This window comes from Spinacia oleracea, chromosome 4 (genome assembly GCF_020520425.1).
Source record: "Spinacia oleracea cultivar Varoflay chromosome 4, BTI_SOV_V1, whole genome shotgun sequence".
Classification (NCBI taxonomy): Eukaryota; Viridiplantae; Streptophyta; class Magnoliopsida; order Caryophyllales; family Amaranthaceae; genus Spinacia; species Spinacia oleracea.
The window spans coordinates 9,507,303-9,532,808 of record NC_079490.1 but is presented as its reverse complement, the minus strand read 5'-3'; the positions used below and the strand labels follow the sequence as shown (position 1 = coordinate 9,532,808).

At 35.2% G+C, this 25,506-nt stretch overlaps 2 protein-coding genes across 12 annotated transcripts; both read right to left on the bottom strand.

Annotated features, from left to right (window-relative positions):
* Window positions 1-858: 858 nt before the first annotated feature.
* On the bottom strand, window positions 859-4,154 carry LOC110776866 (zinc finger BED domain-containing protein RICESLEEPER 2-like). Of its 2 annotated transcripts, none has more exons than XM_021981431.2 (3): window positions 3,968-4,154; window positions 1,270-2,847; window positions 859-1,172 (listed from the first exon to the last, which is right to left on the bottom strand). In XM_021981431.2, the coding sequence occupies exons 2-3, from the start codon at window positions 2,814-2,816 to the stop codon at window positions 1,124-1,126; spliced, it is 1,596 nt and encodes a 531-aa protein (XP_021837123.2). In that variant the 5' UTR covers window positions 2,817-2,847; window positions 3,968-4,154; the 3' UTR covers window positions 859-1,123. The 2 variants fall into 2 exon arrangements, with proteins under 2 accessions (XP_021837123.2, XP_056699707.1); XM_056843729.1 differs by having other exon boundaries at window positions 1,270-2,822.
* A 3,825-nt stretch (window positions 4,155-7,979) lies between these two features.
* LOC110776864 (uncharacterized) lies at window positions 7,980-17,084 on the bottom strand. 10 transcript variants are annotated; one of them, XR_008918574.1, is made up of 9 exons: window positions 16,762-17,083; window positions 14,578-14,848; window positions 14,336-14,454; window positions 13,950-14,058; window positions 13,594-13,797; window positions 13,424-13,516; window positions 13,216-13,332; window positions 12,739-13,135; window positions 7,980-8,225 (listed from the first exon to the last, which is right to left on the bottom strand). XR_008918574.1 is itself a non-coding variant. In XM_056826550.1 (7 exons), the coding sequence occupies exons 3-7, from the start codon at window positions 13,977-13,979 to the stop codon at window positions 12,863-12,865; spliced, it is 717 nt and encodes a 238-aa protein (XP_056682528.1). In that variant the 5' UTR covers window positions 13,980-14,454; window positions 14,578-14,848; window positions 16,762-17,084; the 3' UTR covers window positions 11,749-12,862. The 10 variants fall into 10 exon arrangements, 2 of the variants coding, with proteins under 2 accessions (XP_056682528.1, XP_021837116.1); XR_008918573.1 differs by having other exon boundaries at window positions 14,663-14,848; XR_008918575.1 differs by lacking the exon at window positions 14,336-14,454 and having other exon boundaries at window positions 14,663-14,848; window positions 16,762-17,084.
* Window positions 17,085-25,506: the final 8,422 nt, after the last annotated feature.

The window sequence follows — 25,506 nt, the reverse complement described above, 5'->3', positions numbered from 1 at the left end:
TAAATAAAAGAATAGATGAATCTCAACGCACATTAATTAATCGTTAAATAATATCAAACGTAAAGAACAAAAATAGACGGATATAGTAGTTAATTTTCCATGAATTTTTTTATAGTGACTGTCCTTAATTCAATTTCTAAATCTGTCATGTTAGACACAACTCATGACCGAACACACAATATCGAATTGATATATCATCCTCTATGACTACCTTATCGGTCTCGTGCTTTCATAAAAAATTAGGATGAAATACGTGTAAGTGTTTTCTTTTGATATGGGCACATACGTACAAGTTACGAAGTAAAAAGTAAGATTGGAATAGATAGTTGCAACGAATAAGTTTTCTTGCCCGTTCTTTTGGACTTTTTTGCAGTTCCATTAAGTTCAGTTCAGTTTCAGCTCCATCGAGTTCAATTCAGTTCAAGTTCAGTTTAGTTTTAGCTCCATCGAGTTCAGTTCAGTTCAATTCAGTTCAGCTCCATTCGGTTCAGTTCAGCTTCATTCAGTTCAGTTCAGTTCAGGTCAGCTTTATTCAGTTTAGTTCAGTTCAAAAAAACGAATTCATCTTTCTTTGTAATTATTTTTATTCTTAATATTGCAATTAAAATTGACATTTATTACTTATATATATATATATAATAATTATTATTATCGTTATTATTACTTAAATATTACTATTATTATATTAATATTATATGTAATTATTGTTACTAATAAATAATTATGATTATTGTAGTTATTATTTATTATTATGAGTATTGTTATAAATATTCAGTTCAGTTCAGCTCCATTAAATTCTGTTCAGTTCAGTTCAGTTCAGCTCAGCCAAATAAAGTTCAGAAGAACAGGGCCTAGAAATAAGCTTCAATATCAACTAACAGTGGCAACTGGCAAGACATATCAATATCTACAATGCCAATACAAAAACTTCAGCTAAATCGTGTTTGATTTGATACAAGTAGTTAATTTCCTACCAATTAAAAAAAAAATCAGCAGAAGTCCTTACTTCCAACTACAGTTCACATTGTCAAGTAAAAAAAACTTAAAAGTTCCATAGACTAGAAGATTATCATCATTCTATACCTGCACTCTCCTAGCATAAAACTCAGAGTCCTAGCTCCACTCATGATCTCATGAGTGCCGCAAAAAAGTCCTGTTGAGCCTCGGAGGAGCTGCATCAGCAGGAAAAAATCAAGAGGGATGGTTCAGTTAGAAATAATGAAAAATATAAAATCTAGTATGTAGTCCAAGTTTATTCAGCATATGTACCTTATATTACTTTTTACATAACCAAATTTCCAGCTCCTAGTGCACTTCAAGGCATTCATCAGTTCAGGTTTCAAAGACAACAATCTCCAATCAGCTTCCCTTCGCTCAGTGTAGTATGCATCAGAGCCAGTCGCAACAGACAGAGGAATAGCTAGGAAGTCGCGAGCCATCCTAGAAAGCTGAGGATACTTGAACCCGTTTTCTTTCCACCAGTGCAACACGCTGAAGTCCTCCATCCATGGTAAGACCGGCTCTTCAAGATACAAATCCAAATCTGACCATTGAGATTCATCATTCATAGATTGCACTGACTGTAAATACTCTTTTACTACATTCAGGTTTTTCAGACGACTATTACGAAGTTTTTTATTGGAATGTCTTCTAGACCTTTTCTCATCCTCATCGCCATCCTCATCATCATCTTCCCCTGACTCAGTACTTGAATCGCTCAACAGATACTCCTTTTGATCACATTGCACCGCGTAGCCATCATATACCTTGCGAATGTTCTCTAAAATAGTGGTTGCACACGACTCAGACAGACAAAACTCTAGGAAATTCCTTTTGTAACGTGGATCCAGAAATGCAGTAATTGAAAGCACTAAAGACATATCATCCCAGTACTTATTCAAGATCTCGAGCATTTTCAGTGCCACAAGCCTAACAAATGCATCTGAACTGGCCGACTCTTGAACAAGGTAAGCCCGAATCTCCTGAAGGTGTGGTAGAAACAGATTAGGTGTTGGCCTCTTAAACTCGAATAATCCTTTTGTGATTTCATAAATTCTGTCTGCAATTTTGCAAACCCTCTTGACTTTTTCCCGTCCCTTCTTAGAAAATTTTCTTAAAGCCTCTGAAAGCTTAGAGCTTGTAAGATTCCATAAAGGCGGTGATTTGGACCAACCTAACAACTGAACTTTGTCAACGATTTCATCAACCTCCTCGAATCCTTTCTTAACCATACGGCTTATGACATCACAACTACATTGCACATGAAACAATTGACCATTCATTGGGAGCTTCAACCGTTCTTGCACATTTTCTTTCACAGTATCAGCCAAGCCACCTGTTCCTACAGCAGTCAAAGAGAGTATTTTGGTCTCAATGTCATACTCTTTCAGAGACTTCAAAATGGCTTCAGATGGCAGGTCCATATTCATATTGGAAACACCACAATACTTAATAACCCATTTTCGTAGTTTCCAATCAGCATCAATGAATTGAGCACCTAAGCAAAGATATTGATCCCCTTGCTTCTCGTGAACAAGTAAATCCACCGAGAGACTGATTTGTCCAGCAAGTTTTGAGAAAGATTCCTTCGCGATACATTGCTCTTCCTTATATAATTTCAAGCAATTATGCTCAAGGATCTCAAACTTAAAGGATGGGACCATGTTCGGGTTGAGCCAACGAATAATATCTAAGAAAGCTCCACCACAGATCGTGTGTGGTGCCATGTTATGATAACATATCAACTTTGCTAATCCCTGGCGGGCATCTTCTGCTCGTTCCTCGTCAGTTCTGTTAACCCTAGACGGCCCTGACATGTTTTCCTAAGGAAAGGAAACAAAGAAATACCTATCCATAAAAAATTCACAATTTATTAACACGCAGTAGAAGATATAATCTCTACATTTTTTCATCTAATCAAAACAAAAAACAGAACAAGTTCCAACTTGCGAGAATCTAATCATTTTGCCTTTGCGTAACCAAGTTGTCGTTCAGTTGATTGTAGGAAGGTTCAATGGCAATGAAGTTCTATTTCATGTGAAGTATACAAAGCAGGTTGGTTGTGTATGAGAAGTAGAAATTACCATGTGAAGTTTCACTTACCTAGGAGAAACAATGTAAGTGAATTCCTTCATTTTACGGGAAATAAAACTTCACAGGAATTTTGTCAACATAACAAATTCATTGTTTTCCAAATACCAAGAACTTCCACTTTCATTTTGAGTCAACCAAACAAGCACATAATGTGATACTATACATTTATACCCAAGGATCGGACTGAGATATGCATAGTTTATCTCTGATATAACTTATTACATGATTCATCCTTATCCTTTAATGTGTTTATTTCCTATACCATCTTCCACTGTCAACAAATAAAAATTACAAAATTTCATACGGAGTATCTTGCAAATATATATTGAGATTCATCTAACAAGCAAACTCTTTGGAGGCCTGGAGGGTAATAAATCATATTTCCCACTTCATATTCAACCATTTGAATTGTACATGTTGATATTCTTGTTATGTTTATCTCCAAAATAAACTTAGAATGACCCGAATTGGAGTCTTCTTTTTTTCGTCACAGAAAACCATCTAATTGTGGATGTAATCTACTTAAGTCTATTAAATTATTCTATCGATAACATAAAATTGTTCCCTAATAACTACAAATTTCTTGATTTTGTACAAAAGAACACACACAAAAAACACTTAAAACAAGTTTAATCAACAATTAGTATAGTTTTAATCCAAATACAGCACACAATCAAGAACCATCAAGCAAAATCAAGGAAGAATTACTCAATCTTGATCAGAATCAGAAACTAAAGTGGGAAAACAAACAAATTGTATTGAAATGTTAGTACTACATAAAATTAGCAACTTCGCAATTCTCTAAAACATTGTCATATATAAATTAAAGAAAGAAAACGTCAAAGAATTATAGAGTAAGAAATATGAAACTGACCTGGTTCAGATTTCTGCAATTGATTACCGTCGATGAATTGAAATGTGTTAGGGTTTAGGGTTACAGCGAGGTTTTTTTGGGGGGAAAGACTTTTGGTGAGGTTTAAACAGGGATGTGAGAAAATGAAACTACCCCGTTCTAGACTTCTACTCGTGGCCTTCCATTTCTGGCGGGAAACAATTAAGGTGCTTAGCAATTGCCACGTGCCCCACTTTGTACTGCAATTTTGAATTCCAGCTCGTTTTTTTTTATGGATACGAAATTATCAAAACAGGTATGGTAAAATCAATATTTTATTTTATTTTTCTATTAAAAGGGCTCCGTAATTAAATAAACAACATTACTCCGTAATTATTACGACGAACAAATAACAATGCACAACTAGAATAAAAAATTTCAGAGGTTAGATATAGGGCAAAGTGAAAAGTCCTAAAAATCGGACCCAAAAATCGAAAAAATCAAATCGGAAATGGGGTAACTAAATTGAAATATTAAGGACAGGACCGGCCTTTTTGCATTTTTCAAAACCTTGAATCGAACATGTGGATAATCGACTCGAGAAGGAGATAATCGAACCTATTGAATTTTATTATTTGGAATTTTAAAAAAATAAATTGTACAACTTTACCCATCTTTTTCCTTCTCGTTTATTTCAATTCGTTGCTCTGGAAATTTGTCTTGTCATTTCCTAGACCTGATCAAAAGTCGGGTCCGGTTTGGTCGGACAATGATTAAAAAAAAATCTACCTATTGCGTCGGGTCGGGTTTGATCAAACTTGGAGTCGGTTTTTCTACCAAAACTCAGTATTTTGGGCCAAACATATAACGGGTCTTTTATCCATTTTTGGGTCTAATCTAACTTATAACTTAAATTTCAAATTTTAAATTGCCCAAATCTCGTTATTTCTCAGGCTAAGTCGGGTCACTGGACTCAAGATGATCAGATCTACCATTTCCCTTATTATTTTCCCTCTCAATTCATTAGCTTTCCCACTCTCTAGTAGCCAATTTATTACTTTTTTTTAAGGTAAAAATTAGTTCATTAATAAAATAGTCATACGACATCTACAATAGAAATCAAAACTAACAAATACAGAACAATTTGGATCAAACAAAATTCTAATCCGGCAAAACCATGATCGTTGTAGATGAGATTTGACAATGATGAATACCCTCTTTCACATCAGAACGTCCCGCTACTGACACTTGAATTTCAAGGTCTCGATCTGTTGTAGCTTTGGTATTGAATTAAATATGATTTAATTGATTGTAGACGTAAGAATGACATCTGTTGTAACCCCGCACAAATCTTCAGCAATAAATCAACTTTCCCTGCGAAATTAAAAACATGGCCCCAAACTCTCACAAGTAGCTCATATTTTTACTTACTACTCCGTAGATACTAGTAGCTCATATTTTTTTTTGGGAAAGTTACCACTAGTTACCACAGTTTCCAGTAGTTAATTTCAATAGCCTTGTTGAAATCATTAGGTAGAAGTTGTTAACTTGTTTAAGACGCAAAGGCTACACATACCCCAAGGGTATGTGGGCCCTTACATAACTTATTCTTTGATTGGTTTATTATTGATCACACCCCAAATAAAACCCATCTTCCTCCAAAATGAAATTTCTTTAAGCTGAGTTGGTCCAATAAAAGACCAGGGTATCTGGATCCTACATAACCCTGAGGTATGTGTATCATCTCCCTGTTTAAGACTCTCTTATTGGTGTATTTGTGATTATTCGAAGTAATTTATTGAGAGTAGCATACCATTTTATAGGTTGCACGTAATTAAATAGATAACAAAGTTGTAAATTACGGAGTAATTCATTAAAATTGAATTTTATTATCCGACCGAACCGATGTACGTAAAACCCAATACCTAAATAAGCTTATACTGGATATTTTGGATATGGGTTAGAGTCGATATTCTAACGACACGAAAATAACGGTTATCCGAAATAAAATTTTAAAGGGTAACCAAACCCGACTTCACACAATCCCACACCTCTAGTTCGACGTAAACGTACAAGTCTGGTTCATATACAAAGTATATATCCTGTTTCTCAAATATTTCTCATCTTTATCAACTAAGCTAACTAAACATCTAATTAGCCAGCAGGGGAGGGGAACATAGAACGGAATGGGGGGGACATATAGAAAAACTTACAAAATTTAATCATGTAAAGTTTTAAGGATAATATAAATTGTTTTTACAACATTACAAAGTCGAAAACTTGTATTTTACCACCTAAAAAACTAAAACTTGTATTTTACCACCTAAAAGAATTTTAAGCTTGTCTTTTACCATCTGAAAAGTGGAAAAATAGACGAAAATGTTCTGTGGGGGCACAATAACGGTAATATTTTTTATATATTATCTTCTTCCACGATTTCATGTATTTAATTCTCTTCTCTCTCCCCGCTTTCTTATCTTCCACGAACTCACAAAATTTTTCATCACCATTAATTAATAAAATTGACAAAATTTAATTGAATTAAAGAGAGAATGATGAAAGGGTTAAAAGAAATCACAAACCAAACAAATCACTAATTACAAATCACAAATCCAAAGTGTCAAAATCACAAACCAAAGTTGCAAAATCACAGATCAAGGGCTTCAACATCGACTATGGGAGACATTTTCTTCTCGCGTATGATTTTCACCTTCGTTGACGCCCTATGTAACTGCATTAGATTATGGAGAGAAACCCTAGTATAGGCATGTGTCAGAGGAATGCTCAATGATACTGAAAGGGTCTCGAGCACAGGGGAAGAATCTAATAAAAACTCAATGAGCTTCAGCTCAGTGTCATTAGCATTGTAGACAGTGAGTGTGATCCATCGTAGCAGCAGTTTACATTTCTTGAACAGCAAAAGACTTGGTGCTAGTGTTTCGCTTGCACTTATAGAAACATGCAACCGTTCGACGTTGGGGAACCTCTTAATATAGCGAAGAACCGAAGCGAACTCAACACCATCAGTTAACGGAATGGATGGCAGATCCAGACTTTTTAGGTTCGGAGCAGTCGGGGCAGTACCAGAAAACCCTTATTTTCCAAATATAACCTATAATATCAGGTATGAAACACAGGATAAGAAAATAGAGATGAATTTGTAATTAATAAACTATCAGAGAACACTTTAGTGTCCATTTTACCTTACAGAAAAAACACCCCAAACACATCCTCTCTAGTTTACTGGCATTGATAAGTTCATACGAATGTGCCTCCTCCAAACCACTAGTTTCCTGTTTCTGTAGTACCAAGGAAGCTGATACAAGATTGTTGCAATTCACAGCAAGTGAATTATAAACTCCATTTATGTCCAACGTCTCAAGTTTGGGAGCATCTATCGAGATGTGCAGGAGCAACTCGAGTCCTCAGATGTTTCTTAATCGAAGAAATTTTAAGACTTCCCACTTTATAAACAGCAGTTCTTTATCCACAACTATGTTGTAAAACTATGCCCCTGTAAGCTTCCCAAACCCAGAGAAATATTTAAGAGGTTTTATTATGCAATGAAAAAGTGTTAGAGGTTACTCTCACAACTACATTTCTAGTCAGATGCGACGCCTAAAATTGTTGCATTAGGCATGAAAATCCGTCGCATTAGACCTAATGCGACGCCAAATGACCCTTGCATCCGGAGGCGTTGCATTAGGCCTAATGCAACGTTCAATGACCTGATGCGACGGTTGCATTAATACCGTTGCAGTAGGTTTCCACCTAATGCGACGGTTTGTAGGTGGAGTGTCACATTAGTTCTTTAGCTAATGCGACGGGTAATTGAGGTAATGCGACGATTTATTTAGCTAATGCGACGGGTCATTTTAGCTAATGCGACGGGTCATTTTAGCAAATGCGACGGGTACCTACAATAGCTTAATGAACTAATGCAACGCCTTTTCCCTAATGCAACGGTTCATGATAATATACAATATACAATATACAATATATATACAATATATAATATATAATATATAATATATAATATATAATAATAATAATATAATAACAAAAGATTTTCATTGACTTGAAAAGTAATATTACAATATTAGTGCCCATAGAACACATGCATTACAAAATAGTTGTTCACTAATTAATTTGGTGTTTTTAATGACAAAAATACATAAAATTAAAATCCATAGAAACAAATTCAACGTTACAGGAATTACAAAACGACCCAAAACAAATAAGAGCCTCCACCGTCTTATTGCTAGATCTACATTTCTTCTCCATTTAGCGCACCATACTCCTGCAAGTTTAAATCACGAATGAGCACAAGTTAAATATGGTACAAGTTTAAATCCAAAGGTCTTGAATGCGGGGAAATTAGAAGATATTCTAATGTTTAAATCCCCAAAAACGGAGCAATATTGTAATAATAAGGGTGAAGCTGATGGAGAAATATTGTAATAATAAGGGTGAAGCTGACAGAAAGCAAAAAAACCTTCCTGGTTAATAAAAAAATGGAACAACTTAGAGAATCAAGAAAAAAATGGTTGTTAATAACAACAATATTAATTGTTATGATCATAACACCAAAACAAAAGCAATAGATACAAATCCAGTGCATGAACTATTGCCACCTAGCTACAAGACAAACAACAATTGAGGGAGTTGTACTTGACAGTAACTCTAGGAATTAAGTAGAGAAAAGATAGAGAGAGAAGGCATTGTGTATTCTAGTGAGAGTTGTACTTAAATAAGGATTGATGATAATTGATCGGGGGAGAAAATACGTGCCCAGGCAATACGTGTAATACCTCGTATTTTCATAAGATTTATAAGTATATTTTATTGTATTTATAAAGCATTTTACGATTTATTAGCATTTAAATAATACTTAAATGTATTTTATTAATTAGAATATTTATTATTTTAATTAATTACGAAACGAATTTAATTCTTGAGTCGGGAAATTTAATGAGTTGCAAATGATTTTTAAAGGATTCGGGTTTTAAATGAAAAGTCCAATTCGTTTTACTAAACGAGCCCAATCAAAAGAATTTAATTCAAGTCCTAAGCTAGCCCAATCATTTAATTCCCTAAGCCCAATTCAAATTCCCTAAGCCTAGCCCATTAGAAATAGGGAGCCTATAAATAGACTCCCCCATCATTAAATAAACCCCTAAAATTTCATGAAGCCCCTTTTGCTTTGCTTGCCCCTTACTCCAACTCCTTTCCTCTCTCTCTTTCTTTCGGCCCTCTAATGTCGTCCCCCTTGCCCCGCACTCAATCGAGCACCATTGCTCGTTGGTGCCTCGTGCCTCTCGCACAGCCCTCGTCCCTCGCCCCTCTCTTCGTGCTCGCTTGTGCTCTCGTGCACGCAGCACCACCCACACCCCTTGTCTCTCGTTTCCCTTTCTCTCGCAGCCCGCCCAGCCAGCACGCATAGCTGTTGGTGCTGTGCTGCTGTGTTGTTGTTGCTTCGTGTGCACCGCACACCCCTACCCTCGTCTCTCGCGCACTCGCTGCCCCTCGTCGCTGCGTGCGCACCCGCACACGAATTGTGCGTGTGTGTGTGTGTGTGTGTTGTTCGTGTTCGTTCTTGTTCAATTTTCGCCCAATCACTTTAAATTCGTGGTTGTTCCGTGCTATAGGCCGGATTGGTATAATCCTCTTCTTCCTTACCTATTCTATTTAAATTCCGTATTTTAAATTATTATATTAATATTGTTTTGAGTAATTAAAATGCTGGGAACCGGTTATGAATACCGTGGTTTGAGGATTTGCGTGTTGTGATTCATTAGGTTTGTTTTAATTAGTAAAGGATGAATTTTCAGATTTGTTTATTGAATAAAGCATTGATTTTTATGATAATAAATTAGTTTTATTGGGATTTTCAAGTTAGGGTTTTAACCTAGACCTAATGAGTCAATTGATTAGCATAATTAGGTGATGATTTTAATTATGATAATCAATTATATTTTCAGATTTGAATAAAGGCTTAAAGTGTTGATTTTTATTGATTTTAAAGGCGGAAAAAGTATGTTTTTGTACTAGGGATTGATTTTGCAAATCGAGAAGATTATATTATTAAAAAACGATAGAATTCTAAAGTTTAAAGGAGGTTTTAAATTTTATAAAGTTTCTGGAAATTTAATGAACATGGAAATAATTTAAGTTTCATTATTTTGATGATAGGAGGTGATTTCTAGTTGAGTGCTCGTTATTGCAAAGTGGCCCCTACGCTTAGGTATTCAAGGTACGTACAAGTCTAGGGCGACCACACCTTTTGTCAATGACATTACATGATTGTTGATGATGTGAATTATATTATGTGGAATCATGTTTATTTTGGTGAACGAGCATTGTGATTTGTGATGTTGGATTTATTGGATTAATTGTTGAACAAGCATGTTGAAATTATTATGAGTATGGATTTCATTGTCAATCATGTTGTTCAGTATTTATGCATGTATGGTTTGTTTCACATGCAAGGGATGGATTATTTATTTGTATGCTATTGTACGGGATGTCTAGCATACTTTGAGTCAATCATTCGTACCTCGTTGTACTACGTATCTTACCACATGTGAAGGGTTAGATCACGTAAGCCATCGCACATGTAGGGTTCAGTTGGGAATATTATGTATGAAATGAATTAGGATTTGTCGTGCAAGGGAACAACCCTCATGTTAATGTGCATGATGTGGAGTCTCACCTTGGTGAGGAGGAACATGGTAGTAATATCACAAGTGTCTTTCCTTGTTGATCACAAGTCCTAAAGCATTTAAAATAAGATTGTTTTGGTTGTTTATTAATTGTATGTGTGCATGTTGGTGAGTCTTGAGTTCGCCTTTAATAAAATATTAATAAACGTAAAGTGCAACCGGAACAAGCTTCAAAACTCTTGGAACGTATATACCTTGAGTATGAACAATGGAGGGAGTCTTGCCGGAAAGCTCGTACTCCTACTAATGATACAAGACGTTGTTTCATTTATAATATGCGCAGGAATTCCGTCGGTATGGCCCGACACTCGGTATGGCCCGAATTTATTATTTATTATTTGGTGTATGGTTGGCTCCCATCCCTTTTCCCTTTGTGGAATATTCTTTTGGCCCGTTCGAAGCTTATTCTAATTAAATTGTGAATCAAGAGTCGAGTCAAGAGTCGAGTCTTGTATTCATGGTTGATTGTTTATTATTATATGGCTTTTGCATGTTGATTAATACTTAGTGAGTGATGCATGTTTTATCTTCAGTTCACTCTACTCTTGTAAGTACTCAGCTTTTGCTGACTACGTGCTTTGTGTGTTTTGGTCATGACCTTTGCCTTAATGACCCTATGATGATCTATCATTTGCACTTGCATTGATGGGGAGTAGAATAATATAGCAGGTTGGTAGATCGGAATCATGTGGCTTGGGATGATCGAGAGAGTTGCATGTTTTCGTATTTTGAACTATTTAACTTTACTTTAATTATGTTTGAAATGTTTGAATTAATTATTTATACTTTGGGTTTTGGGCCATTATGGTTCCAAATTGTAGGAGGCCTCGATATTTCATTAATTATGTTTTTAAAAGTTAGTTGACATTAAATTCCGCTGCGTAATTCTGGTAATAGCCTTAACCGTTATCACGGTGGCGGTAATACTTTAGTAATTCCTTTATTTTAAGTTGAAAAATGATTTTATAAAAGCAAGGAATTATTAGGGTGTTACAATACGCCATTGAAGACCCCGGGTACAATCTGCAAGGAGTTCATAGGTACCAATATGTGCATTCATTTCGAAAATCTCATAAAAAAATTTCCCATCTGATATAACAGTTGCTCATAAATCAATCATTTTTATAAATTTGCATTCTGTGAGAGCACATATGATACACGTTACTCATCTCCTAGTAAACTAAAAGTTGTTGAAACACAAATTTGAAGTCTTATTATGCATTATAGAGATGATCAAGAATAGAGATAAAATGAACTAATCAGATCAAGCAAAATAGACCAAGCAACATATCAGCAAAAGTCAACCAAAATCAACTATTGTCAAACCTTAACATTAAGCAGCAAAGCAGTGGGTCATGCACCATAGTCCTCTAGCTAACTCAATAATTCTAACTTTCCTCTAGCCTAATTGATCAGAATAACAAGAAGCAATGATTAGCAATACCTCTGCAACTATTAGACCAACAGCAAGAAAGAACAAAACAGAAGCAACAAATACAAACAAAAATTGTACAGGTCTTCCATGGACTACCAGCAACTACTGAAGCAACAAATACAAGCAAAACAGAAGAACAATGGATATCGGTTCAAGCTGGACAGGTCTTCCTTGGACTACCAGCATCTACTGATACTGCTAACAGTGGCATATTTCGCACTACAGTTCTGTTTTGGAGAGCTCCTACACAGGGGAGAACAAAACTAAACACGGATGCTGTGGTTAGGGAAGGAAGTGTAGGGCTGGGCATGGTGGTCAGAGATGCCATGGGTGATGTGGTGATGATTGCATGGGACAGGAAGAGAGCAAGTTTGACAGCTCTGCAAGCTGAGGCTACAACATTGTTGTTCGGACTAAAGTATGATTTGAGGCAGAATACAGGAAGGTGGAAGCTGAAACATACCGTATGTACCTTGTGGAGATGCTCACACGAAGGAAAAAGGAGAAGTTCAGTGTGCAGATTTGAGTTAACGATATTTTAGAGTTTGTGAAACAATTTGAATCTTGTATTTTCAGTTTTGTTAACTGTGCTGGTAATCGTGTTGCTAAATAATGAGACAATGCAACATAATATAGTGCTAAAACAAATATTTTACCTGGTTAATTGTCCTACTTGTCCCACTAGACTGCCCATTTTGCTCACTGCCACGCGGCGCACTGGCAGCATCCTTTGGAGTCGATGGAGTCACAAAATCAGGAGTAACTATATTTATCTCGGGATTAGCTTCTTGAAGTTGAGATACAATCATAGACACAACGTGGGGTGCATGTTGCTGCACCAAATCTGTTTTCATACTCTGCAAGAACTCTTCCGGAAGAAGCCTGATTTTTTTTTTCTTTTTTCTTCAAGTCACTCTTTATCACACCTTTTCCGTAAAGTGGTACGCGGCTTTTGCTTTCGCTTTTGGGACCTTGTATCACTTCAGAGATAAGGTCTTTGGAGTTGTTCCCTTCTTCTCCGTCTTGGGTGGACTCTAAAGCATCTATTTTTGCCTATTTATGGAACTTTAAGTCATTCTCTTACTATATTATCAAAACTATGCAAATATGTTAAAATGCAATTGTTAACTTACAATATTCTCTTCGATTTTCTCAGGGTTGGTAAGGTATGTTCTCCCTGGAACTCTTTTCCTTGATTCTTTATAGACCTTTGCTTGAGAAGGTTCTTGCTTATCCGGATCCTGCTCTTGCTATTAAAAAGCACAATAACATATATAAGTAACCTCTAACACGCAGCACCAAAATATAAGAAACTTACTAGAAATGAGAATAAGTTGTTACCAATTCATGACGTAAAATTGCAAACCCCTTACGGCCCATCGTGTGCATATCATTTAACAACAAACGATTTTCTCTGTTGGTCTTACTTTCTTCCTATGAGATAAAAACAATAAGTTACAACTACTAAGACCCATTATTACATGAACATATAAGGAAATTTCATTAAATACCTTAATTTTTTCACATTTCCAGTAATTCAAGAGGTCTTGAAACTGAGGTGCTGAAATAGTGTCTGGTTTATTCTCCCATCTTAACTCATCAGTGGCATATGCATAGAAATGATTCTTCTTAAATCTGCATTTATAACTACGCCAACTTGTATTGACAGCCTCCATTGCATATTTTCTTCCGGCTTCAGGAACTATATATTTTTCCTATACCAATCATTAAAGTGACCATTAGTAGTATACGAAGGTCATAATATTTCAAAAAATATCAACGAATATCACTACCAAACTTGTAAATGGAGTTATGTAAGAAGGTACTTCGTATGAACTTTGTAAGAAAACTTTCTTTTTATATTTACCTTCCTCTCATGTACTTCAGATTGAACCATAACAGACCGAGAGCAAAGAACAACCTCGAACAATTGCAACAGCAGTTGGACTGAGATTATCTATGTTCCGACGTGACATCTGCAAAAAAAACAGTATAGAAGTTATCACGAATGATATAAGGCCACTGCAAAACAGGTTGTTATCAGTGTAGCAAAGAATATTTGGACAAGGATAAAAATCAAGCTCAGATTACAATAAAATTCACTCCTTGAAGGATGGTGCTTAATTTGTACTAATACCACTCCACTGGTACATCTAACCAAAAACTAATACCACTTCGTATATGTTTCCTGGTCAGTTAATAAAAACATATAATAATGTTAACACCAAACATCGTGTAAACAGAAAAGACAACCTTCAATGACAGTTATGGAACATCCGAAATAAGTACCAATTGACGGGCCTTATAACAGCCCCTCCACCAATGGAAACAACAAACAAATGCATCATAGATAGTTCCTTTAGCACCTCAGTCTGCAACAAACAACTTAAATCAGCATTGTTCATAGTATCCCCAGTTTTATAACAGCTTAACAGAGTTGCAAAAGTGATATATTGTACTAGGATACAACTTCTCCTAATACGATACTGACTTACTGAGATTCATCTCTTTCTACATGAACATGCTAATACTTTCCCTTCACAAATGCCATGAGTGATCAACAATAAACGTTCAACTCACCATGATATTTAGTAATACCTAATCCACAGAAAAGTTTGAACAACCTGCTGTGAATCTCTAATGTGTAGAATATCTAATTGGCATCTTCATTTCATTTCCTTCCTTTATGGGACAGACATTCCTCCCACTTTCTGCTCCACCAATAAGTCACCGAAGCATAAAGAACCACTACCATTAGTATCATACCTGCAAAATAATTAATCCGAACTATAGGACCTAAGTTTCATTGAGTCAAAATAATTTAGCTCCTTCTTGGGGACAAAATTTTTTAACTGACAAGTGATACAGAGAACACTTGCAGCTTGTCAGAAGTTCTAACTAAAATATGTCATCGGAAATCATCTATTAAGTGACAAAGAAAAGACCTATCAGAAAACAAATAACTTAAGTGCTTCGAACACAACCCCACCAATAGTTGTTTTCCCAGATCCCATCATACTTGCACATAAATTTGATGAGTTATATCTAGAGAAAATTAAATTTTATTAAACTAATAACATATGCCAATCAGGAACTAACCAACCAGGTAAATGCAGCGTCCATTCAGTAAATTCTCTATCTTTGTTATAATTATCTAATTTAACTAAGACGGTTCTAGAGAAGCAGGAAAGCCACCAAACTCCAACACAGAACCTGAATAAGAACACAAGTTCAAAACTTGAAATATAACCAGGATAAAGACTTATAAGAGAGATGACTAGTGCAAAATTACTTTAGATCCTGAATTCACTAAAACGTTATAAGAGTTAGTTAATGAATAGAGTGAAGCTAGGTCACTAAATTCTCAATCTTACTCCAAATATTATGAGATGTCAAGCGAAATCCTGACTAAATTCCATTGGTGAAGGGTCACTAAATCTTATTCCTCATGTATGAGAGGTTATTGCTTTCATGCTCGATCCTGAGTCTTGACTAAAATCGACTACAGGGTGAACTGTGAAGGGTCACTAACTTCTCAATCTTACTCCTGACATTAAAAGCAAAGGATATTTCTTTCAAGTGCAATCATAATTAACTGCAACCACATGATGAAAGGTCATTGTAATCTCAATCTTATTCTTGAAATTAAAAGCAGAATACATTTCCTTCAAGCGCCATACTAACTAGTAGTAAATTGGATCATATATAGGCTGAAGAGTCGCTAAGTTCTTACTATAATCCTGACATCAAAAGAGGTGATATTTCTTTCAGGAACGACCCTAAACAATCACGAATACAATGTTGCCGATCATACGATATCAATCTTGTATTATTGAAGAATATGATAATCAAATTCATCCTCATAGTATCTAAATAACAATAAACCAATAGCATAAGTACAAAACATGGCGCAATTAATTCGAGCTCCTTAACTTCAATTTCCAAAAAAATTCATCAAACTCTTTGTGAACAAAGTTAGTATAAATTTTACTTGGAGAGTTGTTTTGATGAGAAAACCGATTTGATTATACATTCATGATCAATCACCCGAACCCTAGAATTGTCCTTAGTTTTATGAGAACCGGATAAACCCACCTGGTTTTCTCAAGAAATTTTCGAACCCTATAACAACAAACCATTGCTGATACAATGTTTAATCAGTGTCATAGTGACAATTAGGGCATGAAAAATATCCTTTTGTGCTCCACCCAGACAAATATTTCTTCTTCCCCTTATTTCCCATCTCTTCCCTCAAAAACAATGTAATCGAAATCGAGCCACGATGCTTTAACAATATATTAACATATACAATAAGTCAATAACAATAACCAAAACAAAACAGAAACCCAAATATTTCACATACTTGTATAAAAGATTAAGCACATCAATCCAATTCATCTGCAAATTAATCTTCCAGTAAAGCAGCAACCTTTATAAAAAAAAACTCAGTCGTGATAACAAAACAGTAACAATTTTCAATAACCCAATTCTTCAAAAATACATCCGCAAACCCCCTGAATTATGCTTACCCTGAATTATGCTTACCAGAAAAGCGAAAAAACAGAACAAACCCTGAATTATGCTTACCAGACAAGGGAAAAAACAGAACAAACCCTCACAAAACTATCCAAAATTCAAACTATTAATACATAAACCTGAATTGTGAATCGATTACATACCATGAATACTAGCAGATGGTTGAAGTAGAATTTCTCCTCCTTAACTTGTTCGAATTATTAATGGAAAGCCCCAATTCAATCCTCCCACTCGATGAATAGACTAATTTCGCGTTCGAATTTCGCAGAGAACTTCGTAGAGAATTTCGCAGAGAATTTCGCAGAGAATTGCAAGAAATTCGAGATAAGCTCGAGCCATAATTGCGAATTGCAGACCAATTTGTTAGACTTTGCCCAAAATTCTGATGAACCCTAACTACGGTTTTCTTTCTCTCAGTCTCTTTCCAGAAAAATTGGACATGTTCCACATAAAGTGTTTTTGCGTGTTTTTTTATTTCTATTTTCTTATTTTTTACGTAAATTGCAAGGGCGCGGTTTTGAAAATTTGGGAAAAGTAATGGGAGGGAATAAAGTATACCGTAGGCGCGAAAATATTAATTGGCTCACTGCTGCATTAGCCTGATATGCGTTGCATTTGACCCTCTAATGCAACGGCTTGGATGCACCGTCGCATTAGCTCCAATTTCTGAAATATTATACAAGGCACCGTCGCATTAGCCCTCTCTATTGCAACGGTTCTCACTTTACCGTCGCATTAGCCCCTATTTTACCGTTGCATTAATTCAAAAATGTAGTAGTGTCTAGAAAAATCTACATGAGTAATGAAAAATCAAGTGATGGTGTATCTAGAAGCATCTAGGACATGTGATGTGGAATTATGTAATATTAGATAAGTGTAGAAAAATCTAGAAAATAGGATACACCAACTATAAATAAGTTGTATGTGCATAAGTTTAGGGTGAGCAAATCAAGAGAGCTCCCACAATATTATGAAGGGTAGAAACAAGTGTTCTACCAAAGTAAATATTGTTGTACAATTCTTATTAATGTAATCAATGATGAAAATACAATTTTATTATATTATTCGGGTCCATCAAAACTTCCGCATGCGTCCTCAAATTTCTATCATGGTACAAGAGCCGGAAAAGTAATTACGACAAAATTGAAGACCGGAGACCCAAGACATGAAGGGCTACAAGATTTAAAGAAAATATAGAAGAGGAAAAGAGGTAAGTGCTAAATCTAAATTTTTTAAAGAAGATAACAAATATGGTAAAATTAAACTAGAAGAAGAAATTTATGGAGGAAAATGAAAAATAAAATAAAATTTGATGATAAAAATGAGAAAGGATGGAAAAAGATGAAAGAAAATATGTTTTGAAGAAGAAATTATTTGAAGGATGCTAATGACAAGGGCATTAGCAGAATAGGTTGGTGGAAAAAAATCACAAAGAGAAATATGGAGTTTGCTAATGACATGAGCATTAGCAGTGATGGGTGGTGACATGAGCACCACAACAAAAGAAGAAAAAAATTGGAGAAACAAATGACAATGGAGAAAATGAAGAAGAAAATTTTGAAGCTTGCTAATGACAAGAGCATTAGCGGGATAGTCGGTGACATGAGCACCAATAACAAAATAAAATTTGAAGAAAAATTTCAGGAGATGACTGGTGACATGTGCACCAGTGGGATAGTTGGTAACATGGATACCAACGAGAAAATGATCAAGACTAATAAAAGGTATCGAGAAGATGGAGGTTGGTAACATGGGTGCCAACATTAATGAAACTCGAGCGTTCATGTCGATTGGTGGTTGGTGACAAGTGCATCAACGAGATTTTCGAAATATGAAATATTTTTAAAGTACAAGATTTTTCTAGATTAAGGGGGAGTGTTAGAGGTTACTCTAGAAATATCTACACGAGTAATGAAAAATCAAGTGATGGTGTATCTAGAAGCATCTAGGACATGTGATGTGGAATTATGTAATATTAGATAAGTGTAGAAAAATCTAGAAAGTAGGATACACCAACTATAAATAGGTTGTATGTGCATAAGTTTAGGGTGAGCAAGTCAAGAGAGCTCCCACAATATATGAAGGGTAGAAACAAGTGTTCTACCAAAGTAAATATTATTGTACAATTCTTATTAATATAATCAATGATAAAATGCAATTTTGTTATATTATCAGGTCCATCAAAACTTCCGCGTGCGTCCTCAAATTTCTATCAAAAAGCAGTACTGTCACCAAGTCATAACAACAGAAAACTTTAGAACTCACGCTAAGTTGAGTTTCACATCTATTGTCAAGCACTAACTTTTTTAGCCCGTGTCTAAACAGAAAATCCAACTGACCACATACATCAGAAAGGGCTCTTAGGGCAGGTGTGCGCAAGAGAAAGGTCTCAATAGGACCTTAGTGTTGAAGTAGTGTCTTATTCACAACATCGCTGAATTCATGGATTTTAACTATTTTCCTCTTTGATTTACTCTCTAAACTCTCGGGAGTGAAAATTAGACGGGGTATTGAAGTCCAAACCTCTTTCCATCTTTTCGACACAGCACACACTCTAGCTGCATACAGAAAAGGCAATCGAATGATTATTTCATGCAATATATCCTTTGGCAAAGAGCTAACTCTATCAACCTTAGGAACCCTCTCCAACATCTTTATGTACCCCTTACGTACCCTCTACCGCCTCTTCCTTAACTTCCCAGCTTCAGGTTTTGTCATTGCTGAACCTGCAGAACCAAATACCACACAAGGGTGAGGAAACGCATAGGAAATGCAATGTTCATTACTTGTTCTTACTTGTTACCCAAACATATTAGCTATTCACTGGAATAAAAGGAATGTAAGGACTTGAGGGATAATACTCAAGTTTGGTTAAGAAGCTAGAATTTAAAATTCGTTGTTGTTTGTAAACTTGAAATTCAAAAATCACTGGTTTCAAATGTCTACTAATAAGCCAATTATATTAAATAAAACTTCACAAGAATTTTGTCAACAAAACAAATTCATTGTTTTCCAAATACCAAGAACTACCACTCTCATTTTGAGTCAACCAAATAAGCACATAATGTGATACTCTACATTTATACCCAAGGATCGGACTGAGATATATATGCATAGTTTATCTCTGATATAACTTATTACATGATTCATCTGTATCCTTTAATGTGTTTATTTCCTATACCATCTTCCACTGTCAACAAATAAAAATTATAAAATTTCATACGGAGTATCTTGCAAATATTATTGAGATTCATCTAACAAGCAAACTCTTTGGAGGGTAATAAATCATATTTCCCACTTCCTATTCAACCATTTGAATTGTACATGTTGATATTCTTGTTATGTTTATCTCCAAATAAACTTAGAATTACCCGAATTGGAGTCTTCTTTTTTCCGTCACAGAAAACCATCTCATTGTTGATGAACTCTACTTAAATATATTAAATTATTCTATCAATAACATAAAAATTGTTCCCTAATATCGCCAATCGGTCAATTTGGGAAACATTGTTTTTCGATCAATCAAAAACTACTTTGAAAGGATCTTCAAAATAATAGTTTCGAGACATCATCTTCAATTTATACCAAAATTATTTACGAGACAACTAACAACTACAAATTTCTTGATTTTGATGAGGGAAGCTGTATTCCCTTGAGCCATAGCAACTGTTTTCGCTTCTGTTTTTCCCTTATTTTTGACCCATCTTTGACCTCCTTCCCTGGGTTTGGATTGTCCTCCATTACCATTGCGTTGTTGTTGTCTGTATTTTGGATGCCATTTAGGATACCCAATTACTGTGAAGCACCTTTCTGTGTAGTGGCCCTTTCCGCCACAAGCATTGCAGGTAACATCTGATGCTTTGCTATACATGGCAACCGTCTCCATTTCTGGTTTTACAGGTTTCAAAATTTCTCTCTGCGATTCCTCCTGCTGAATAGCAGAACAAGCTGTTTCAACACTAGGTAAAGGGCTCAAGAGAAGGAGTTGGCTGCGTTGAGGTCCATACTCCTCATCCAGCCCATTAAGGAACTGAATGAGGTATTGTTCCTCCTGTTGTCTTTCAAGAGCTCTCAGAAAAGATGTTATATCTGTACCAGTTGTGGTGATTGTTGGCAAAGAGTTCATGGACTCCAACTCTTGCCATAAATCTCGCAAAGTTGTGTAGTATTCATGCACAGCAGCTCCATTTTGTCTAAGACCATACAAATCTTGACTGAGCTTATATTTACGAGACCCATTTGTTAATGAAAAACGCTTCTCTAAATGAACCCAAGTTTCCCGAGCAGTATTCAGAAATATAATCGAACCTTTAATGATGTCTGAAACAGAGGCATGGATCCACCCAATCACGGTGGAGTTGCAAGTGTCCCAAAGCTCCGCCTGTGTTGCATCATCAGAAGCGCGCAAAACAATACCATTAACGAACCCAAACTTTCGCTTAGATTGCAGGGCTATTTCCATCGAACGACGCCATGTTCGATAATCTGCAGCTCCGGTGAGTTTAGAGATGGAGATGGTATGAGAACCATCTGAAGGGTGGAGGTATAGACGATTCGTTACCTCTATGATAGATCCTCCGTTCATGTTAACCAAGGGAGGAGAATCAATGGAAAACGATTTTGCGATTTAGGTTAAAATTGATTTGGGGAAAAATCAATTTGGGGAAGAACAATTTTTGAATAAATCTGCAAAGTAGGGTTTTCGAATAAAGTTACTCTTTGTACTCTCTTTCAAGGATTTTAGAGCCTTGGCTCTGATACCATGATGACAAAAATTTCAGAAAGAATATTTTGGAGAGAAGGGAAAGAACTCATTCACATTGATTAATTTGCATAATACCACATGAGTCCATACAAATAGTGCCTAGAAACAGAAGAAGACAAAATAACGTTAACAATAAGGGGAGAAGTAATCAGGTGCAACGCAGTACACTGTTACATAGAAATAGACAGCTAGATAAAGATCAAAAAACAATACAGCTTCCCTTATCAGATTTTGTACAAAAGAACACACACACACACACACAAAAAAATCACTTAAAACAAGTTTAATCAACAATTAGTATAGTATAATCCAACAATAGCACACAATCAAGAACAATCAAGCCAAATCAGGGAAGAATTACTCAATCTTGATCAGAATCAGAAACTAAAGTGGGAAAACAAACAAATTGTATTGAAATGTTAGTACTACATAAAATTAGCAACTTCGCAATTCTCTAAAACGTTGTCATATATAAATTAAAGAAAGAAAACGTCAAAGAATTATAGAGTAAGAAGTATGAAACTGACCTGGTTCAGATTTCTGCAATTGATTACCGTCGATGAATTGAAATGTGTTAGGGTTATGGAGAGGTTTTTTGGGGGGAAAGACTTTTGGTCAATTTTGATTACCGTCAATCAATCTATACCTAGTATTTAAAAAGGAACAACATAGATTATTAGAAGCCATGTGACATCTCATTATTAGAAGCCATGTGGCATCTCTCCTTTCATCCATCATTTTGTTTTGTTATTTTTAATTATTGTTTCTATGATTTACAACTTTTAATGCTTCTTCCACTCTATTTTCCTTATTCAACATCAAGTTATTAATAGGGATGGGAGTAGGGATACGCATGGGTCTAGGATCCGGTCCAGACCCGGTTGGACCCGGCCCATATTTAAGGGTTTGGGTCTAATTATTTGAGACCCAGTGGATATGGGGAGGATCTGGATCCATGTGTTTAAAAACGGGTCCGGGTCTGGGTCCAATATTCTCAGACCCAGACCCGGTCCAGATACGACCCATGGACCCGGTCAATTATTAGAAATTGTCTAAATAGATACATGCATGCATTAGTATTTTGGCACTAATTTGCGAATTGTGATATTTTATGTATCGAATGTGAATATGTGATGGTAAATCGATTAAATTAATGGCGCGGAAAAATTTTCTAAGACAAAAATGTTAAAAGTAACAAATAACACTAGATCCATTTTTGACCTAAGACCCATTAAACCCATTGGATCTGGGTATGGATCTGAATTTTCCAGACCCAATGGATCTGGGGCGGGTCTGGGTCCGCCTAAAAAATATGAGTCTGGGTCTAGGTCTCACTATACCCGGTCCAGATCCAGCCCATGCCCATTCCTAAATGGGAGAAGATGAAACTACCCCGTTCTAGACTTCTAGTCGTGGCCTTCCATTTCTGGCGGGAAACAATTAAGGCGCTTAACGATTGCCACGTGCCCCACTTTGTACTTCAATTTAGAATTCCAGCTCGCTTTTTTATGGATAGGAAATTAGGAACTATATACATTATTTTATTAAAATTAATAGTTTATTTTATTTTATTTTTCTATTTAAAGGGATATTATGATTAAATAAACAACATTACTCCGTAATTATTATGACGAAATTTGTCAAAGGTTAGATATAGGGCAAAGTGAAAAGTCCTAAAAATCGAACCCGGAAATCGAAAAAATCAAATTGGAAATGGGGTAACTAAATTGAAATATTAAGGACATGATCGGCTTTTTGCATTTATAAAACCCTGAACTGAACATGTGGATAATCGACTCGAGAGGGAGATAATCGAACCTACCAAATTTTATATTTGGAATTTAAAATAAATAAATTGTACAACTTTACCCATCTTTTTCCTTCTCGTTTATTTCAATTCGTTGTTCTGAAAATTGGTTTTACCATTTCCTAGACCTGATCAAAAGTTGGGTCCGGTTTGGTCGGACAATGATTAAAAAAAAATCTACCTATTATGTCGGGTCGGGTTTGATCAAACTTGGAGTTGGTTTTTCTACCAAAACTCAGTATTTTGGGCCAAACATATAACGGGCCTTTTATCCATTTTTGGGTCTAGTCTAACTTATAACTTAAATTTCAAATTTTAAATTGCCCAAATCTCGTTATTTCTCAGGCTAAGTCGGGTCACCAGACTCAAGATGATCAGATCTACCATTTCCCTTATTATTAAATTTTTTGTTTTTTAAGTGGTAAAAAACCATTTGTCTAAGTTTTAAACCAGGTCACTTACAAGTGGGATTACTCTAGAATCAAAGGTTAGGATTACCGTGAGATCATCGATCCAGGTTAGTGTAAAAGAGTGGGGGGAAGGAAATTCCTCACACCAAAGAGAAATTGAGTCCCAATCAAGATATATTGTACGTCATAATCAGGATTCCACCTTAGATCGATGATGGGTTATGATCAGAACGGTATCGAATATTCGGATAGTAAGATCCTACTAAACAATGAAACTAGTGTTTATATTACTATAATGCAATATAAAGTCATGTATTTCAACATTATCTTTATATTTAAAGGTCATTTTTGCTCAAGTAAGGGTGTTACTTGTGTAGTTTAATCAAGGTATAGTTTAAGTGTAATTGATGAGATGTGTGCAAGACTGTTGAAATAAATATTGTACTTATGACCTACATCAAATCTCAGTTGATAGAATTATATGAATTTCTTTGATTTTTAGTAACAATAACATGATTGGATACTTCTTGATTTTTTATGACAAATTAATTCGTTGAATTTAGATGAAGAAAAAAAAATTATAATACTCCTAATATATATGTGAACATTATGAATTATTTATTAATAAAAAGAATAAAATATAAAAATCACTTGTTATCTTAAACTCTTAAAGTATCGGATCGTTAGATCGTATTAAAATTCTACCACTCTGAGACATGATCACAAAATCCTGCAAACATTAATATTTTTTATCTAAGATTTGAGTAAATATACTTTCTCTGTTCCGGAAATATCGCAACATAGTTGACTTTTACTGCTTTAACCATTACTTTGACTCTTAATATCTCAAATCGTGTGCAAATAAAAATTAGAAAAAAAATAATATTTAGAAAATATATATCAATACGAACATGACTAAAATTTCCTTACGTACGAATCACGAAAAATAGCCAAAGTCGTAGTGTGAATAGCGTAAAAAACAAATGGTGCAATATTTCCGAAACGGATGAAGTAATATATTTGGATTGTAAAAGTCGTAGGATCGTAGGATACGAATCGGGAGTTTCACAACCACGTACTTGGTTCGAACTCTTCTATTGCTGAGTCACTGACAATGAGTTGACCCTTTTTGTGAAGATGTTAGATGCAACATGTTAGTAGGGCATGGAGAAATGAAGTGTCACAATTCTCGATCTTTCGAGTTGCTACTCTTTCGAATGCAAGTATTTGTCACTTCCCTAGACGCTTGATTTTTTTGTATTTTGTACTTAGATATTTTATGGAGCATATGACAAGATAGTCTAGTAAGGCCCTATCCCGTATGTTATAGAGTTGAACTGAACTAATGTGAAATACGGAGTAAATAATAAATAAATAATAAGTAGTACTCATGTGCTTGGTGTGGCGGAAAACTATTTCCGGTGAAAAATAATTTTCCGTCGAATTTTTTTGTTTAGTTACAAACTAGTTTTTCTTTGTTTAGTTCCTTACAAGAAAGTAATAAAGAAAATAAAAATGAGTGAAGAGTGACTAGTGATAATTGATAGGAAGAGAGAAGTAGAGGTAACTGGTAATTAAGGAGGAAAAATGATATTCCCTTTCTTTTAAATGAAAAATGTTTTTTCACCTTCTTTCGTTTAAAAAAAATTCAAAATTGATTAAAAAATATTTCACACCAAATTAAACTCAACACTCCCCTAAAAGTACTCGTCCAGTAAGAATTGGAATGCGGCTGGCCGACTAGCTAGACCTTATTATAAAGAATTGTTGTTAAAACATGCTAAATTACAAGTCTTAGAACCTGAAACCTAAAAAAAATTTATCAGTGATTTAATCACAATCTAATGAATGTAGGTTTTTTTTTGTTTTCACCTTAACTAAAACTAGAATTTTATATTTAATTGGC

What these genes read in the sequence shown, in the direction of transcription:
- LOC110776866 (XM_021981431.2), bottom strand. Translation starts at nt 2,816, where the DNA reads ATGTCAGGGCCGTCTAGGGTTAACAGAACTGACGAGGAACGAGCAGAA. An exon ending in TATGTAAAAAGTAATATAAG is followed by an intron (nt 1,173 to 1,269) that starts GTACATATGCTG and finishes CTGCTGATGCAG; the next exon opens with CTCCTCCGAGGCTCAACAGG.
- LOC110776864 (XM_021981424.2), bottom strand. Translation starts at nt 13,979, where the DNA reads ATGGTTCAATCTGAAGTACATGAGAGGAAG. An exon ending in GGAAATGTGAAAAAATTAAG is followed by an intron (nt 13,517 to 13,593) that starts GTATTTAATGAA and finishes TTTATCTCATAG; the next exon opens with GAAGAAAGTAAGACCAACAG. An exon ending in CAATTTTACGTCATGAATTG is followed by an intron (nt 13,333 to 13,423) that starts GTAACAACTTAT and finishes GCTTTTTAATAG; the next exon opens with CAAGAGCAGGATCCGGATAA.